We start from the raw sequence: 19,795 nt of genomic DNA, 5'->3' as shown, positions 1-19,795 counted from the left end.
TTGTACGTACAAAAAAACTTCCTTCCTAATTATCTACTTATGGGTTTCGTAATGTTATTGAGAGTAAGAAAATGACTAGGAGATCATATTGAAGTTGGCATTAAGATTTTAACAAAACAAAGCTAATGTATCAGCTTCCATTCATTACTAATACGTCATTACACGTGGGAATTACATATTCCAAAATTATTTGCCTATTTTAGTTACCCTTTGATGTTCAACAGCTAAATGTACAGGAGTTATAAATGTGGAGACAAGTGGATGAATATTGGTTTCCTTTTCTAAGTTTAACTACAACATCTAGCATGAATTTAACTAAAAATCAGTTTTCAATCCATAGTAGGTTACTGATAACAAAGGTTCACAGCAAACCACTTCCTAACAAACTAAATATTGAACAACTACAACTCAGTTGAATGCTCATAACTACAAGCGTGTAGAACATGCTCAGATCAGGGATGTGGCTTCATTTCATTCAAGTTCAAAGTTACATCAGGGTGAGCTTAAGCCGTGTACCTGGATGTTGAAACAACAAGAAGAAGGGGAGAGTAGAAAAAATCAGCAGCAGCAAAGAAATGGCAGCAGTAACAGCACTAAGTCACAGCAGCAGTAGCAGATTCAAACCAACAGCAACCAATTCCAAAACAGAAAACAACACTCCAACAAAGCCCGGAATGATTTGTAAACCCAACATCAAAAATCAACACAAAAAAAAGACTCAACTGAACTTGAAACAACTCTCTCTATATCCTTTTTCTGGTTTTAAAATCTTAGGTCTTTGCCTAGTTTCTGGTTCTAAACTCTTGGTCCGACCACAAATCCCCTCTATTTCTGATTCTTTATCTGCTGAAAACTTAAAGGGAGATAGATTTTTTAGAGAGGTTTGTGATGGCTGAAAACTGTCTAAACCCCTCTCTTTTTCTGATTGTTCTGCCTCTCTTTCAACTCTTTTCCTTTTTTTTCAGAACTCCTAATGTCTCCCCTTTTTATCTAAAACCCCTTCTATTTTATAGCCAGCCCCCCTCTTTTCAGCCTGTTCGTATCCCATTTTAAAACTGAACCCCCCCCCCCCATGTTCTCTTTTCTTTTTTTTCACTCACCAACTAAAGAAAAGTACCCTTCCCATGAGATTCCCCTGACAAGCCCTCATCTTTAATATTAAAAGTGGTTTTCCTTTTATTAAACTGAACAAAGTATGGGCAGCATGAATATGCCCTGACAGCACATGTTGTCCACTCTACTTTAATTCTTTAAACAACTAACAAAGCACATGTTGTCCAAAGTCAAAATGAGTAAACATGCCATTAAATTAAACTACAATCTGAAATCTATGCTAACACTAACAGCTATAACCAATCCTTAAGTGATTTTGATTCAACTAAACAGGCTAACACACAATGTAATCAATTCTTGACTGCTTAGAGTAAAATTAAACCAACATGAGTCAAATTACTACCATTCCAAACTGAAACTAATTGACGACATGTATCGAATCGACTATGCGAATTACAATACATTCAATTCATACAAAATGAATCAGAATCGAACAATATTAACAGGAGGTGCAAATTGTACTGTCAAAACAAAGTTAACCCCGAAACTAATTAATCGACCAAATTCATTTTCAATCGATTATATAGTTTACACACATACACCCAATCAGTTAAATAGAGAAAAACTCTACCAAATAAAAGGTCCGGGCAAAATGGACAGAATAGTCGACAACAAAAATAAAAATAAATCAACTAAACATTTGAACATACGGACAAACAATAACAAACAACATGGAATTAACAAAGAAAAGAAGAAGAAATACCATAAAGGGTTAAAAATCAGACTGCCCTGTCTCGAATTTTGAATCGAACCTCTTTTGGGATTGAACGAACTTTAATCGAAGTGTTCTCAACTGAGAACACTTCGATTAAAATCTATTAGACCCCAACCTTCTTATTTAAAATGGACAAAACCTCGGATTCCGGATTTCTAGGGTTCTTAGGGCGGATTTGGGATTCAGGTTCTTCTGGTTAGATTCGGACCAAACCAAACTTGGTTTGGTCACGAGGGAGGTCAGGGGGACACCTGGTATGGATTTGGGGGGTTTTGGCATGAGTTGGGGTCCGGCTCGAATCTTCAAATAAAGATTCGAGACGGTGGGGGAAGATTCGAGACCCACGTCTTGTGGATCTGTGTTCAGGGGGTCGAGGTGCCCTAGGGGTGTTAGTCTGGGGGTCACCGGCGTTGTTGCCGCCGGGTTTACGGTGAGGGGAAAGGGGGCAGCGCTAGGGTTCTAAGGGGTTTGGGTTTGGTGAGGGAGACGACTCGAGGGAGGGGGGTCTGGCTTAGGGCGTGGGGTGAGAGGGGGAGGCTCATATACGGGATGAGTGGTTCGATCTTGGCCGTTGGATCATCAATGATCAATGGCCTTGATCTTTCCACTTAAGGGAACGGCGTCGTTTGGTCTCATGCTGGGAATGGATCAAACCGGGTTTCAGTGGATCGGGTATCTGGGGAAAGCTTGGGAACCGTTGGATTGGAGGGGATGAACGGCTCCGATTGGTCATTCCTAAACGGTGTCGTTTGGGTTTATGAGGGACCTGAACTGGACCGTTGGATCTGTTTGACCAACGGTTCAGATGAAGGGTGCCAAAACGGCGTCGTTTCTTTGTATTTGGGGAGGGCTGGATTGGATCAATGAGTTTGGGCCTGATTTTGGGTCTAAAACCAGCCCAATTCCGATTTTCTCAAATTTAAACTCTTTTCTTTTCCTTCTTTTAATTTCTAATTTAAACAAAAATCCTAACTAAGTTGTAAAATAAAATAAAACTTATACAAATATTAATTACTACTTAAACAACAATTAGCACACACATTAAACATTTAATTAAAATAAAATCACTCAATGACAACAAATAAAATAAAAGATGCATATTTTTGTGATTTTCCTTAAAACCAAATTATGGTTTGATTAATTTCTAATAGTAGAACGATATCCTAAACTTACACGCGACATATATTTTTTATATTTTTATTTGACAAAACTAAAACAATCAGAGACAAAACTACAAATAACTACCAAAAATGCCACGCAAATTCCAAAAAGTTGTACAACAAAACCATTTATTTTTATTTTTCGATTTCTTTTGGAACAATTATCGCGTAGACAAAAATCACGTGCTCACAATAAGTAGGATTAAAAACTCTTCTAATATAATGCACACAATTAGGATTAGAAGGAAAAGAATAGGGTAAGCACATAACAATAACCATCTTTGCTAATTCTTCACGATCTCTATTTGGATCGTAATATAAAATACCTCCGGTCACAGTGTTAATTCCTGGTTGAACTAGATTTGAACCTGTACTAGGGCTATCCGCAGAATCTACACGTGTCCCCTCTAGCTGCGCTTTCATTTGTAAATATCTAACTTTATCTCTAGGGTGTATTTTTATGTGCCTAGTCAAACTACCCGTGCCGCTACGGTCTCCAGTATATTTATGCGCCAGTAATTTCCCACATGTTTTACACTTAGCCTTATTTTGTTCTCTTACTTGAGTAAAAAAATTCCAAACTAATGATGTTTCTAGGCGTTTAGGAGGTTGTCTATTAAAACTAGGGGTTTCTATAGGTGGGTCGGGTAGTACATCAGTTGGGTTATTAAAAGGACTAGTAGGTGTATCATCTAAATCCGGTTGGATTTCATCTTCATCCTCATTTTCCTCATCATTTTCAAAGATAGTTTGATTAGGATAAAGAGCATTCATAGTTTCATCATCTAAATTTTCACCTGGTGCAACATTATGGAAAAATTGACTATCGGAAAATTGAAAACATGGGCTATCACTATCAAGAATAATAGGAGCAGCAGGACGTCTACCAGGTCTGGGTCGGGAAGCCGGGGGAAGGGTAGTAGGTTGGCCATTACTTTCACCAGTTTTAGCTTTTCCCTTACCACCAAATATTTTTATCAAAGATGTCATATTAATTACAATTATGCAAACTAAAACACACAAAAATATATTCTTAAAACTTAAGAGTTGAAACGAGTTTACCGAATTGCCGAACAACTTCTTGAAAATTGAAAATCGTTGAAGACTTGAATACTTCAATTCACCAACTTCACAATTTTTCATGAAATTTTAACAATAAAATAAGCAATAATAATAGAGAGATTGAGAGAGATTGATGAATTGGTGAGTAAAAATGAAAGAATGAGGGGTATTTATAATTGAGAATTGGGAAAAGTGTAATTATATAAAGTTTGGGGGCCAAATGGCTATTTTTGAAAGTTCCAAACGGTCAAAATTGCAGCCCAACGGCTACTTTTTAAATTTTTGACCGTTGCTATTTTTTTTTAAAAAAAAAAAGTAGCCGTTAGAGGCCCGTTAGGCCCGGTAAGACCGGCCCAGGCCCGCCAGCCGATCCTGGGCTTAGCGGTCCCGGGCTCGTGGGCGATTTTATGTGATTCGGCCCGCCTCGGTCTTTTTGCACCATTAAGGACCGGCACATCAGGACCGGCCAGCCAGGCCCGTTTAGCCCGTTAGGACCGCGGGCCCGGTTCGGTCCGGTCCCAGCCCGGCCCATCATACAGCATTAGGTAACACAAAAAGAAATACGGCTCAACACCAAAATAACAATCGGGGATCTCCCAGGATACCGTCCTGTAGTCCCAAATATACATATCCTATGGATCTCCCGGGATCCCATCACGTAGTCCAACTCATAGTGCGCGGGGATCTACCGGAATCCCGTTCTGTAGTCCCAAATGTAAATACCCAGTACTGGGGGAATCTACCGGGTGAATTCTCGTAGTTCCATATAACTGTGCAAGGGCTTCTACCGGAATTCCACATCCGTAGTCCCAAAATAAACAGATAAGGGGGAGCTACCGGAATCCCACACCCGTAGTCCCAATGTAAATACACAGCAACAACAGGAAAATATTCAGAAATGACAAATTTCATATTAAGGCAAACAAGGAATTCTAGCCTAGCATGCGGCACAGAATTCAGGTAAGGCAGTTTGAGCAAGTAAAACAATTAAGACACTTATACATGCTTTCATAAGCTAACAACAGGCTTAATAGTGCAAGTAATGAAAACAGGAAAAGAAACATACTAGTAATTACTTAATGAAAATCGGATTTCCAACAATTAGCACAAGTACGCACTCGTCACCTCACGTACAAGGCATTTCAATTACCAAATATACCAAATCCTAAGGGGAAGGTCCCCCACACAAAGTTAGGCAAGCCACTTACCTCGAACCAGCTCAAAGTCAACTCGAAATCACGTTTTTTCCACGAGTATTCGACTCCAAATGACCCAAATCTATTCAATTCAATTGCATAATGTAAATAACACTTCAAGTAACTGATTCTACAATTAAATTCTAAGCTAATACGCGAAATTAGGTAAAATGACCAAAACACCCCTCAGGTCATCTCGGAATCGGGTAAAATTTATATTTTTAGAATCCTCATACTCTCACGAGTTCATGCTTACCAAAATTATCCAAATCTAAGGTCAAATTCCCAATCAAAAGTCGAATTTTAGGTCTAAGAACTTTCTTCCAGCTTTTCTCCAATTTTCATCTCCAATCCGAAATTAAATGATGAAACTAACTATAGATTGATGGAATATGACAAGAAAGGGTTAAAGAATTATTACCCACTGATATCCTCTTCAATTTCCTCTCAAAATCGCCCTCTCTCGAGCTCCAAATCGAATTTCCAACCTTTGAAACTAAACCCTCAAAATTTCATATTTCTGCTCAGCTATTACCGCATCTACGGTCCCGCTTTTGCGGACCAATGGTCGCACATTCGACCTTTCACTTAAGACCAGTTTCCGCTTTTGCGGTAGACCCTCCGCACCTGCGGTTTCGTAGGTGTGATTCCCTTCTCGCACCTGCTGCTCCTGCTGGACCACTCCAATTCCGCTTCTGCGACCACAGAGCCGCTTCTACAGCGCTGCACCTGCGGTCCCACACTTGCAGGTGCGGTTATGACAGAATACCAGCAACTGAAGCTGCAATTCCAAAATCTTTCCGTCAACCATCCGAAATCACCCCGAGGCCCCCGAAACCTCAACCAAAAGCACCAACAAGTCTAATACCACTGTCCAAACTTATACCAATCCTTAAAACACCTAAAACAGCATCAAAACGACGAATCAACTACGGATTTGAGCCTAAGAACTCCAAAACTCTAGAAATACGCTTTCGATAAAAAAGTCTATCAAACCTCGTCCGAATGACTTTAAATTTTGCACACACATCACATTCAACTCTACGGAGCTACTCCAACTTCCGGAATTCCATTACGACCCTCAGATCAAAATCTCACTATCGGACCGAAAACTTCAAAATTCGACCTTTCGGCATTTCAAGCCTAAATTAGCTACGGACCTCCAAAACACAATCCGAACACGCCCCTAAGCCCAAAATCACCCAACGGAGCTAACGGAACCATCAGATTTCCATTCTGAGGGCGTCTTCATACTGCTTTTCCAACATTTAAGCTCTCATTTAGGGACTAAGTGTCCCAAAACTCTCCGAAACTCCAAACCGAACATCCCGACAAATCAAAATAGCAGAAATAAACACGGGGAAAGTAGTTAATATGGGATCAAGGTGTAAATTCTTAAACGGACGGTTGGATCGTCACATGATGGATGCTACTGTTCTGAGCTATGCCGGACCTGAGGAGAGCAGTGTAAACACAGGCAATCAGCTTGGTGCCTGTAATGTGCAGCCTCTGCAGAAAAAGGTGTTCTTGAGCTTTTACGTTATTGCGGCCAGCCTTTTCCATGACTGCATCTTACAGGATATCTCGAATAGTTCAAATCAGCACTTCACCATCTGCCAAAAACTGATCATAGTACATGGGGGTATATTCTTCATCCCTCATAACCTCTGCAGAAAACTGTCTGTTGGCCATACTTTTAGTAATGCATGTCTGGCGCAATTGATGTTCAAGTTCGTACACCATTCTCAACAATTCTATTTTGTCTGGTTCTGAATTTGAGGGAATTCTGGATGGATGAAGACTAGAATTGTGGGCCACATTATTCCGATAATTTGAAGGGTGGCCATGCTTATGTCCTTGTGTGAGCACCGGTTGATATAAACGGAAATGCTGTGGTTTGCTCATCCTTATCCAATGTCATCCTACTTCCGGAGACCTGGCCATGTTTCCTAGATGGAAGCCATTTGTCATGACTCCAGTTGCTACCTTCTGTAGCGTGATGTCTCCTTCCTGGTAATGCTGTGGAAAAGTTCGTTGCGTTCTGTTCTATCTTTGACTCGCTGCTCATTGTGTTGTTTACTCGTCGTCTAGCATCCAAATGAAACTCACTAGAGTTAAACCTTCTTTCAGGTTGCTGATGGAACTGATTAGCTAAATGATCATCCCCATCACATGAAGATGCACTGCCATCGTAAGCATAGTAACTTCTGTATGTTGGAGATTTGATCATATTTCTGAGATTAACAGGAGGCTTAGAGTTAACGTATCCATAGAGCTTATACGGTCAAAACCTGAGGGAATCTTTTTTTGAAATTGCTCAAACTGCTCATGATCAGTAGACATCAAAGTGTCTGTTATGATGCTTTCATTCAAAAGACTTTGGTACATGTCAGAGCCTACAGATAACTGCTTCTCAATGCCATCACGGGCTAATTCATCTCTGTGGTTGATTCATTCAAACTTTTCGACTTCTTGAGCCGAGGGTCTATCGGAAACGGCCTCTCCACCCCATTGGGTAGAGGTAAGGTCTGCATACACACTACCCTCCCCAGAGCCCACTAATGGGATTATACTGGGTCGTTGTTGTTGTTGGTTGATACATTCAAAGTAAGTAGAACTCAGGGAGTTAAGCCTCTTTTGGTTAACTCCACTTTCATTTTGATCATTTACGGCGCAGTGATCCACAAGGAAGTTGTCTTCATCCAGTTCCAGTAGTCCGTCGCTTCAAGGGCTAAACCTTCCGCGTCTTGTTTGGTTTCAAGGGTTGGACATCCAGTGTCTTTTTCCAGCTCCAGTTGCTCTCTCTTCATCGGCTGAACCTTCTGCATCTTCTTTGGCTCCAACGACTGAACTTCCCGACTCATGACAAGTAAGTTGATCTGAGCTAGAAAGTCTATTGGAGAAATTTTCTCCTCCTGAGAACTCCTTTTGATGTTCATATCATTCTATTGGCGTTCTGGATCACCCATAAATCTCTCCTCTCAAATGCAAAGGATCTCCACCACAAAATTGGAGAGTAAAGCTGTAAGAATGAGAGCTTAAGCCACTTCCTTTAACAAGCCTAACACAACCTTCCTAAAATAATAAATAAATGAAAAAGAAAAGAAGAGATGCGCAAATATGGGCACTAGATCTCTTTCTGACTCCATATGTATTTACAAAGAATGATAACCTTGGAGCAATGTAAGAGTTGTCGCCATGTGAATCAGAGGTCATAAGTTCAAGTTGTGAAAGCAGTTTCGGTAAGAAATGCAAGCTAAGGTTGACAGAATAGACCCAGCATAGTCTAACCCTTTCATGGACCTAACTCATAACGGGAGCTTACCGAACTGCACTTAACATATAAAACTGTAAATATAACTGGAAAGAAATTACCGAGACGGCTCACAAAGATTCAATTTAAAAATTGTTGATTCATATTTCAAATTGCCTTTACTGGGATTGGAAGAAAATATCTAACAAGTGACATATGGAACTTAGTAATTTCTATAAGAAGAATAATATCAGAGTAATCCATAGTCCATAACTTTGACCAATTAACACTAGCAACAGAAGGATCAATAGAAGTAGCTAATCTTTCATTAAAAAGTAGAGATAGATCTTGCTAGTATCCAGTAAATGTAGAAGCTAACATCTTGATTTCCATAAATAGGTAAAATATAGAACAGATGGTAGTCGTTATACATCCGAACTCCTTCATCCTCAATCGGTCTCGGATTCGAGACCTGGGTATGGAGTCGCCTTTATTAAAGAGTGTTTTATCTCCACTGTGAGACTTCTCGGCGCAAATCCGAATTTAGTCGGGCCCAATGTGGATATCCGACACCTGGTGGGAAACCAAAAAAAAAAAAAAAGCGCTCATTCTAGAAGACTTATTGTGCTGTGTATCTAGTAATTGCTTCGTTTTGGCTATGTTTTCCTCTTCCTACTACACTTTTTCCATGCAAACATCTTCAAGAAATGACCTTATGTATCCGATGGATTCATAGCAAAGTTTGCATAAAGAATTAAGTTTCTTCAGATAAAAGTTTCTGGAATTATCCAGTATGCAGATTGTCACTTAAATGATTAACATGTAATAGGTTTCATATTCCGAGATGCAAGAGAAAAAGCAAGGCTTTGGTCTAGTGGTAAGAGCACAACACATGATGTGTGGGCTAGGCGCATATCATATGTTCGAGCCTTGCTACAGACAAAAGCCTGATATATAAGTGGAGAAAGGTACAGGGGCAGACTCATTATCTACACTAAGTTTCGAACCGTGCACCATTAACCTCGGGATTTCTAGATTATCAAAAAAAATAAAATGGGGAAGATGGAAGATGTTGTAGTAGTTGCGTCCCAAGTTTTCCTTAATATTGAAATATTCTACCAATTATTTGATGGGAAGAATGAAAGACAACTTGACATATTATGATTGTGTTGCCTCTTTAATCAATTTTAAGGTCATCGAAAATTGTTAATGACTATGAGCCCGTTTGGATTAGCTTAAAATGTGTTGGAGCTTATTTTATAAATAAACAGATTAGTTTTCTGTTCGGATAAAAGTGCTGAAACTTAAAAAAAAAGTTGTTGAATTGTTCGATAAACAAATGGTGGTAAGCTCTTTATCTATTAAAAAAACAAAAATATCCTTAAAGCTTCTGGAGCACTTGCCCAGGTGATTGCAACTAAATAACTCAAGCCCACTATGGAAATCGTTTTGAACACCATTAATTCCATGTTGAATTGTCTTCTAAATCTTATTATTTTTTAATATTTGGTGTGCTATACAAATTTCTTGTATTCTGCCATGTTAAATTTTCTCATTTTAATGTGCTTACTCGACCAGATATTTATACTTCTCAAATTTGTCCTTTTTAAAATAGATATTTGGACTTTTAAATATGAGACTATCATCTATTTAGAATGTGTCATATGACATCTTATGATTAGCCATTTCTTTTTGTTTCAATGGCAACTCATTCATAAACTGTTCATATCAATTTAGATGTCACTAAAAGGTACTTAGTTCAATCTTTTGACATCTAGTGTCTAATCCTTTAATAAATTTAGTTTTTAAGTGGTGATTTGGGTATGAAGTAGACACTAATTCTGGTCCTTTGTTGTATTTAAATTGGAAATCGTTCTATCGCATGCTTCTTTTCTTACCGCTGTGATTGCTTTGAGAGAAAATCCGATTTCTGAATCATGCAATAATGACAATCAACCTGGAGACAATGATGTAAGACAATGCTGCAAATTATATTAGATTCTTGGACTAGATTTGTCATATTCTCAATAGCAAACTTAGATAGTTAACTGAATTACACACTAAAGTGTGCGTAGAATTTTAGGGTACGTAAATTTACTTGGATAACAGAATGTAAATAGAGCAAAAATCATTTATAGCCACTCGGGCCAAACCTATAATATTCGGTAGCCCAAAATTACAATACAAATTTTATAGTCCAAAATAATTCTAGTGGCTAGCCCAAAAGTACTGCTTTCTGCTTTTTTCTTCAGCAACTCCAATTTTTGTTCTGTGATTCCTCGATTGAGCTCTTCAGTTTCTCGATTCTCCGTTTGATCACATCGTTCTCGTGAAGAAGCTGGGATTTCTCTTGCTCCAGTGCTGCTATCTTCTGTTTCAGTGCAAAGGTTTTCGACGCAACATCGAATGTTTCGTCGACGGCGATTTCCACTGGCGCATCGTCATAAACCTCGCCATTGGTAATGTTTTTCATCCGCCATAGTCAAACCTGAAAATAGTAAGCAAAATTGTTGGGAAATGGAGAATAAATAAAATTGCAGTTTACTTCAGCAGCCAAAAATACAAAAATTCTCCTCAGAATTTGAAAAAATAATCCGAAAATGAGTAGATCTGTAACAGCGCCATGGAAGCAGCTTCTTCTCAAGTCCCTCACCTCCAATTCCCATCTTAAGCATTCCACCTACTTTCAGCTCGTAAAATCCCTTCATTTTTGTTCCAATTTTTTTCTTAATTTTATTAAAAAGAATTTCTAAAACAATAAAAATCAGTTTTTATGATCCAATTTTGCTTCTGGTATTATTAGGCTATTGTTGGATCCAATGGCAGACCTTCTAATCGAACTGTTATCTTCAGGTCTGTTTTTTTAGCCTTTTAGGCTTATAATAATGCTAAATTCAGATATTTTTTCATTTTCATTTTGGGTGTTTTGTTTTGTTTTTTTGCATAGGGTTTCAAGATGGTACTAACAAGATTCAAATTAGTACATTAAATTATACAAAATTTATACATTGTAGAACAGTCTATACACTTTGGATACACAAAAGTGCTCAGGATACATTAATGATATATCATGGATACATTGGAAGATGCATGATACACCCTATATACAAATTTTATGCAATTTATATACTAAATAGACTTTCACTATACAAAAAATATACAAAAATAGCCTGTCATTATACACAAAAATATATAAAATAGATTGTCACTATATAAAAAATGTACAAAATAGATTGTCATTATACAAAAATATACAAAATAGATTGTCACTATACAAAAAATATACAAAATAGACTGTCACTGTACAAAATAGATGTAACTATACAAAATACATACAAAAAAGATTATCACTATACAAAAATACATGATACACTCTAAATACACAGTTTGCACACATTACACATACAAAATGTGTATATAATTTATATACACTATGTTTACATATTAGAAAATACACATGTATATACAATTTTAATACATTGTTCAGACAAATTATACATTCACGATACAAAATACACTTGGGGTACACAAATATATACACTTTAGATACACAAGCACACTCGAGATAGGCTCAATATACACTAAGGATACACTGTCGAACTTAGGATACAATATTTATACATTGCAAAATAATATATATATATATATATATATATATATATATATATATATATATATATAAAACTTTTCCACAAAACTATATTCATTAAAATTATCCTGTATATATAACTTTATACATACATATATATGCACACACACCTTATACATGTATATATGATTGAACTTTTCTCAACTATTATTTTTCCACTTGTATGATTGAAAAAGACCAAGTCGAACTTGGAAATTAACTAAAGAAAGGAGATGAAAATCACCACTAATTATGTGTTAGAACTCCTAAGAAAGAAAACCTTTTGGAGGGAAGGGAAAAAAGGATTGGCGTGTGGTTTATTGTAAAAAGAAGCTTCACTCCTTTGTTTGGTTATGGAGCAACACTTGATATTTTTTAAAGCTGATGTAAGAAGTCTTGATTTTTATTATTTTCCATTGAATCAAAGACTTAATTGTAATGTAATAAGGTATTACTGTTGGGAAAATAGTAAAATAATTGGTAGCTGATGAAAAAATTTTGATTTTTTTAATAACGTTTTATGTTCAATCAAAGATTTTTAGTAGTATTGTTAACAAGAATAAAGTGGGGGAAAAGGTGTTAAGAATTAAAAGAATTTAAGAAAAAAAGTAAAAAAATATAGAAAAAGTAAAAAGTCAAGTGCGATACTTAAGAAAGAGAAAATAATTTGGTATTGGGAAGGAAAAATATCTATGGAAGATAAAAAAGTAAGAAAGAGAAAACAATTTGGTATTGGGAAGGAAAAATATCTAGGGAAGATAAAAAAGTAAGAAAGAGAAAACAATTTAGTATTGGGAAGAAAAAATATCTAGGGAAGATAAAAAAGTTAGTACCAAAATTTACTTTTGTCTTTTGCCTGTCGGTTGTATCCGATGGGCTACAATTTGATATTAGTTTTATCAGATTGGACATTTCGGGTTACGTGCAAAACTTTGGGCTAATACTTTTTTCAACGGCCATACACAGTAGTTTTCTCATGTAAATAAGACTCAACATGTGATTCTGCACTGTCTCCTTGAGGACACCAAGAATGTCATTCACTTGAGATCCAGCATACTTATTCCCAGATACTTATCCAATTTCCGCAAAAACTCACCAAAATAGAACTGCACTTGTATTGGCTAACTGAATGCTTTCAATCTTCTTTTCAATCCGGCGAGCATAGTTCAATAGATTGAACATATTTTGCCCCAACCTCCAAGATTTTCTCTACCATAGCAACATTGTTCCTCATAAATTTTTTACTACAGCGTGAAGCAATAACATCAAGCAGAACCTCTATGCAGGAGGATTCCACCAAGTACCTAAAGCTAAAAGCACAAGGATATAGAGAAATTTAGTAAAAATATCAGTGATGTCAGAGAGATCATCACCCCAAAAAAGAGGTTACATACTTGATTTGAGTATCATTCTCATTGGCAATAACAATATTAATTGTTGCGGCAACAACATAAATGATTTTGTCTACTTGATAAGGGTCTGACTCACCTACCTTCAGAGTTTGAAGCAAATTGACCAGACTTTCTATAAATCCAGCCGCAATCACAGCCTGCTCACAATTACAAACTATTCAAATAAATGACTATGATTTCATCCAACGAAAGGTCTCACTAAAAGAAAAAGAAAAGAGAAAATTTGGGGGGCATTTCTATTCCAAATACTACAACCAACTATTTCAATCTCATATTCACCAATTCAACTACCCCAAGATCTGCAAAATCTGTTAAGACCTTAGAAAGCATGAGGATAATGTACCCAAGAGCTGAATATTTTAGCTGTCCTTCTAAATATTGAAGACATACCTCTAAATTTCCACACTCTATAATCTCATAGATAATGCTGCAAATGTTGGTGACCACATCTGCGTCCTCGTTGTGGTTATCAAGCAACATCACCAGGCAATCAAGGTATGCGGGATTGAACTGGGTGGTGAAGTTAGTTATCGTTAGTCAAAAACAAAGCAATATGCATGCCTGACACAGTTACATTTTAATAAAACAAAAAAGGAAGAAAAATATTCTAGCGATCTTTGCATAATGCACGCATCCAACAATTATGGCACGTAGCAGGTTGCACCCATTCATTTTGTTTAAAATCTTGTTTGGCGGGGAGCTTTAATGAATGGGTGGGTTCTACGGAGACTATTCGAAATTAGGCATTGGAAGCTTGGGGGTGGTAGATGTAACAGGAGTGTCTCCACTGGGAGGTACTAGGATTTCTTTCCACATGAAGGGGATAGGTGGATGGGAGTAAGTTTCATGAAGCTGGAAAGGTGGGAGGAGCGGTATGGGTGTGTCGATCCTAAGCACAAGATTTGATAGTCATTTTGATCATATGTCTTGTCACAGAAAAGTCAACACTAAGACAACCACTATCGATAACTGTAGATTTACATAGGTTGCTGACTACTATTACAATAACTAAAAAAAAAACTAAAAACTAAGAGTAGCTGTGTAGGAAATAAAAATGATAGCTGTGTAGCATGCTAGTAGATGGGTCATATGTATAGAGAACCCAAACTGAATTCAGTAGCTAACATACCCTCAATGCTATAAAGTCAAGAAATGAAGTGAAAATAAAAAGATCAAATTTGAAGTTGATTCAGGAACTTGCTGAATTATCATCTGAATGCATATTGTTTATGATGTTTTCACCTTTCAATCATTTTATTTTGTTTTGTTTTATTTCGGTCCTATTTTCATTGGTTAATTAATCAAAGTGTTTGGATTTAAGCACAAAAGTTTCTAAAAGCTCCTTAAGACCCATGTACCTTTTTTCCATCAACAATCTTTACAAGTATTTTAAGGAAGGGGATTATTACTGAACGAGACTCGTGCCTGAAACATCAATTGACGTACATATCAGATTCAACCATAAGTTAGATATAAAAAAGTAGGTTAAATGAGGAAACTAAAACATTTCGCACACAGGAGAAGTCCAAACAGCCGGTCATAAATATCCCAGTTATTGTGGTGTTGGATAATGCCATGTAGACCAATACAGTAAGAAAGTGCACAACATACATTTGTTAGCACCTCATCATCATCTGAACGAAGAAGCTCTAAAAGAGAACAAACTGCTAGAGTAACCTGACAAATGAATAGTAATCAGTAATGTAAAGACAAATAAGTTCTTTCTTTCATTTTTACCAAACCTGTGAGGATTTATTTCAATTTTTAGCAATATGAAATTGGCTCTCTATTTGGAGCAAGCTACAAATAGAGTCTTGAAAAGCACTTAAAATTGACACATCGAGAGATATTTACATTCAATACCTCCAATAATATAGGAGGAATATTGAGGAAAGACATGATATAGCTAGTGTTGTCTGCTCATTTCAAAAATAAATAATTTTTTTCTTTTAAAAATTTCAAATCCAATTTATTTGACGATGTTTGATAGGTCCTGAATTTAAGATGTTAAATTTGACTTATCTATTACTATTAGTGATAGTAAAAGAAGAAGTTAAGCAACGACTTAGTTCGATAGAGGAAACATTACATCAAATAGTTTAAAAGTGGTGAAAATTGCATAGAAATTGAACGATAAAGTGTCACATAAATTGAGTAAATCATTTTTTTAAGGTGATGGAAGATGGTACACCCCACGGTGATGGTATTTTGAATGCTTAAGGAAAAACAATATCTTGAATTAAATAATTGCAGGCGTAAGAACTTTTCAACGGTCATTCAGATGGAAGATCCGACTTGATTTTAAAAATCAGTGACAAAGTCCTCGTGGCTTTTCTCTACATTGAAATATTGTTGTTTGCCTCCTTTAAGAGTCAAAGCACCATGGTTAAGAACACAATCACAATTACAGGCAACAATGTCTTCCACTACCAGCACAGCCTATAGATGGAAAGAAAATACATTCAGCCGGCTAATCATTATACAACATATGGGGACGGGGGACCGGGTGGGCTCTTCCAATTATAAAACACACCTTCTCACAAAGACTTTCATCTGGAGAGTCCAGAAGCTTTACAAGAACTTCCACCATCCCATATTCAACCACATCAAATATATAAGTGAGGTGGAAAGAGAAAATGAGTACGAGAATCCAAGCAGAATCATCCTATGAATGTAAAACCATAAGGATAAAGCAAGTGCGAAGCTGGAACCGCAAGACGCTAAAGAAGGCGCAGAAATGTAATCAATAACACATCACTGTCTACTTTGAGCTGTTGCGGCAATCTGGCGTCTTTATAAACTGATCAAATCGAAGAATAACACTAAACGTTATAGCTTCGCAAAGATCAAATGTCTTATCTGTGGAAAAAAATTGGCAAAGTAAGTGATAGGCAAATTGAATAAAAAAATTAGCCCGGAGCAGGCTTAGTCATCATAGTGATAGAGACCAGTGTTCAGAATTGTTTGGTTGCTATGCCCTGCAGAATTGTATGATCGGACAAAATACCAGCAACTGCTAATTCAAGACTTTCCAGTAAACCAACCATTCAGAAAACCACATATCAGCCTATAGTTGGAAAGAAAATACAACATGTCGTAGGGGTCTAAAAACACCTGATTGGTATACAGTTTTTGAAATATTGGCTCCAACAAATGGTCAATCGCAAGAGTCGAGGAGCCACCAAAAGCACTGGTGAGAACCCAAGCAGCTTCAACCTATGAATGCAAAACCATAAGGATAAAGCAAGTGTTGGTTAAAAAGCTAATAATTAATTCTCTACCTAGAGCTGCCAAGAATCTTTGTTGCTCAGAAACTCAACAAATCGAGCAACATGAGACCTGACTTCTCCAGCATGAAGACTCCTTGTGATATCAACCAAGTTCGAGAGTCGTGATCCTGGATCATGATTAGTCATACTCATATCAACCAATTTCCGGGCTCGTGAGGTCCCCGCCAGCTGCCGATCGTTATTATCCGACTAAACATCCTTCACCCATGATGTCTTCTGTAAACCAATAATTCATTATTAAATTCAACATTGCAGACAAAGCATGTAAGCGAACAAAAGACATCAATTCGTACTAATCAAAAATTGATAAAACAAGAAAAAGAAAAAGGAAATAAAAGTCCACCGGACGCTTCGGAGTTTCTCGCTTCGTCTTTCGGATCTTTCGGATCTTAACAGCCACAGTAGCACTTCTTAATTTACCAACAGGCATCTTCGTAAAAACCCTAATTAGGGCAAATAAAAGCACGGAGCAATTAGTGTAGCTCCTTTTAAACCTTTTGGTTGTATTGTGTGACGACCCAAAGGATCATCACCGATTTTCTCCCTTTTTCCGTGCTTCGGAGGCCTTGAAAACCTCACCTTTAGTTGCCTCAATTTGCGTGCACAGTCCGGGCGCGTAGCCGGAAAAGCTTATGTGTTATATTATGTGAAATTTGATAAATTATGGCTTTAAAATGGTTAAAGTTGACTTTGATCAATATTTTGGGTAAACGGACCCGGACCCGTGATTTGATGGTCCCGGAGGGTCCGTAAAAAAATATGGGACTCGGGCGTATGCCCGGAATCGATATCCGAGGTTCCGAGCCCGAGAAATAAATTTTTAAAAGAAATTATTTTTCTGAAATTTATTTGGAAATTTGAAATAAAAATGAATTAGAAAGCATTGGTATCGGGCCCGTATTTTGGTTCTGGTGCCCGGTACAAGTCTTATATGTAGTTTAAGATGTTTCTGTGAAGTTTGGTTTAAATTGGACGTCATTTGATGTGTTTCGGACTTAAAACTCTAAATTTGAAAGTTTATGAAGTTTGAAGAAAAACTAGTGATTTTGAGGCTTGATTCGTTGTTTTTGATGTTATTTTGGCGATTTGATCGCATGGTTGAGTTTGTAGGATGTTTTTGAGTTAGAGTGCATGTTTGGTTAGGAGCCCCGAGGGCTCGGGTGTGATTCGGATGTGTCTCGGGATGGTTTTAGCATTAGAAAAAGTTGCAGAAAGTAGCAGTTCTGGTGTTCTGATATTTAATTCTATGCGATCGCATAGGCAGCATCGCGATTGCATAGTGTAATCTTCCAGGTGCCCAGTTTTGTTCTATGTGATCGCATAGATTCATCCGCGATCGCGTAGCTTAGCCACAATTCATTCAATGCGATCACATCCTTCTTCCGCGATCGCAGTTCATAAAACCAAACCTGAAAGTGCGAAGTCCTTTCTTCTATGCGATCACAATGCTTGGTTCGTGATCGCAGAGACCAACCTTCCCTTCCCCTATGCGATCGCATGACTCTCTTCGCGATCGCATAGAGCAATTTTGCCCAGTTATAAATTTTAATTCCAGAACAGTGTAGTTACGAGATTTTCAAAAAAAACACGAACTCTTTCTTCTCCAAGGTCCTTAGGCGTCCATTGAAGCTCTCTTTCACCAATACTTCTTGGGTTAGTAAATTTCAACCCGTTTTCTTCATTTTCCATCAATATCTATTGAATTCCTAAGCCTAAAACATGTAATTTAGAGTAGAAATTAGGGGTTTTGGGTAGAGTTAGGTTTTTGGGAATTTTGAGTGATTCAACCTCAATTTGGGGTCGGATCTTAAAATAAATTATATATTTGAACTCGTGAGGTTATGGATAATCGGGTTTTGGTCCGAGCCTCGTGTTTGGACCATGTGGGCCCGGGGTCGAATTTTGGTATTTTTGGAAGAATGCTAGGAACTTCATATCTAAGCTATGGGATTTTGTTATCGAGTCTTTATTGATATTATTTGAATTAATTATGCCTAGATATCGTTGTTTCGGAGTCGGATTATAAAGGAAAGGCGGTATTTGAGGGTTGATTGCTATTCTTTGGACCGAGGTAAGTGTTTGTTCTAACTTTGGCTTGAGGGAATAGGATTAAAGTGTTGTTTTCTATTTGCTAGTTGTTGAGTACGGTGTATAGGCATGGTGACGAGTATCTATAGACCGTGAGTCTTATTTGTGTTTATTCGGATTTTGTGATACCTCTTCCTTGTTAAATTGATAAATTTCATATATTGTGAAGAGTTTGAGGAAGAATTATGATTTGTACATTCTTGGAGCATTGACTCGAGTATATCATAAAGCGTGAAAGTATATGAAATGATTGAACCCCTTTGAAGCGTTGGTTCAGGTGGTAAAGTGAGATAAGAGGTAAAAGTGAAAGAAATAGAAAGAATTATTGAATTGCTCCCTTGCCGGGGTGCTTGTTGCTTTGTTGACTATCTCCCTTGCCGGGATGCTGAGATTATTGATATTGTTCCCTTGCCGGGTTTTTAACTGCCTAATTGTGCTCCCTTGCCGGGAGTTAGCTGTTTATTTGTATTCCCTTGCCGGGATTTCTATCATTATTTGTCTACTCTCTTGCCCCTTGTTTGTGATTGTTGCTTGGGTGAGGAAGAGTGATAAAGCACGAAGGGTGATGTCGTGCATTGTTTGCTATTGTGAGGAAAGAGTGTAAAGCACAAAGGGTGATGTTGTGCCGCACGATGTACCATTCCGTACCGATTTTATTGATTATATGGTGAGTAAAGAGAGTAAAAGCACGAAGGGTGATGCCGTGCATATTTCATTTATGTGATTGCTTTGGTGAGGACGAGAGTAAAAGCATGAAGGGTGATGCCGTGTATTTGTTGCTTTCTGATTCTTTGTTGATATCCGAGTTATGTTGTTTCTTTCATTACTTGTTATTATTTGATTTACTTCGAGGTTATAGATTCCCTTACCCTATTTGC

The 19,795-nt window shown here is 37.4% G+C and overlaps 1 protein-coding gene across 1 annotated transcript; it reads right to left on the bottom strand.

Moving 5' to 3' along the window:
- Positions 1-13,274: 13,274 nt before the first annotated feature.
- LOC104212815 (importin subunit alpha-1b-like) lies at positions 13,275-17,259 on the bottom strand. Its single transcript, XM_009762167.1, has 9 exons — positions 17,173-17,259; positions 16,654-16,755; positions 16,073-16,204; positions 15,880-15,978; positions 15,056-15,216; positions 14,898-14,964; positions 13,930-14,049; positions 13,522-13,676; positions 13,275-13,437 (listed from the first exon to the last, which is right to left on the bottom strand). The coding sequence occupies exons 1-9, from the start codon at positions 17,257-17,259 to the stop codon at positions 13,275-13,277; spliced, it is 1,086 nt and encodes a 361-aa protein (XP_009760469.1).
- Between the last annotated feature and the right edge of the window lie 2,536 nt (positions 17,260-19,795).

This window comes from Nicotiana sylvestris, chromosome 11 (genome assembly GCF_000393655.2).
Source record: "Nicotiana sylvestris chromosome 11, ASM39365v2, whole genome shotgun sequence".
Classification (NCBI taxonomy): Eukaryota; Viridiplantae; Streptophyta; class Magnoliopsida; order Solanales; family Solanaceae; genus Nicotiana; species Nicotiana sylvestris.
Note: the sequence above shows the minus strand (reverse complement) of the source record. Positions and strands in the feature narration are given on the sequence as shown.

Bases quoted from the DNA above. Each gene is read 5' to 3' on its own strand.
- LOC104212815 (XM_009762167.1), bottom strand. From the start codon at position 17,259: ATGCCTGTTGGTAAATTAAGAAGTGCTACTGTGGCTGTTAAGATCCGA. The intron at 16,756-17,172 runs GTGGACTTTTAT...TTGCATTCATAG, and splicing joins GAGAAACTCCGAAGCGTCCG to GTTGAAGCTGCTTGGGTTCT. The intron at 14,050-14,897 runs GTACATGGGTCT...TTCACCACCCAG, and splicing joins AGATTGTTGATGGAAAAAAG to TTCAATCCCGCATACCTTGA.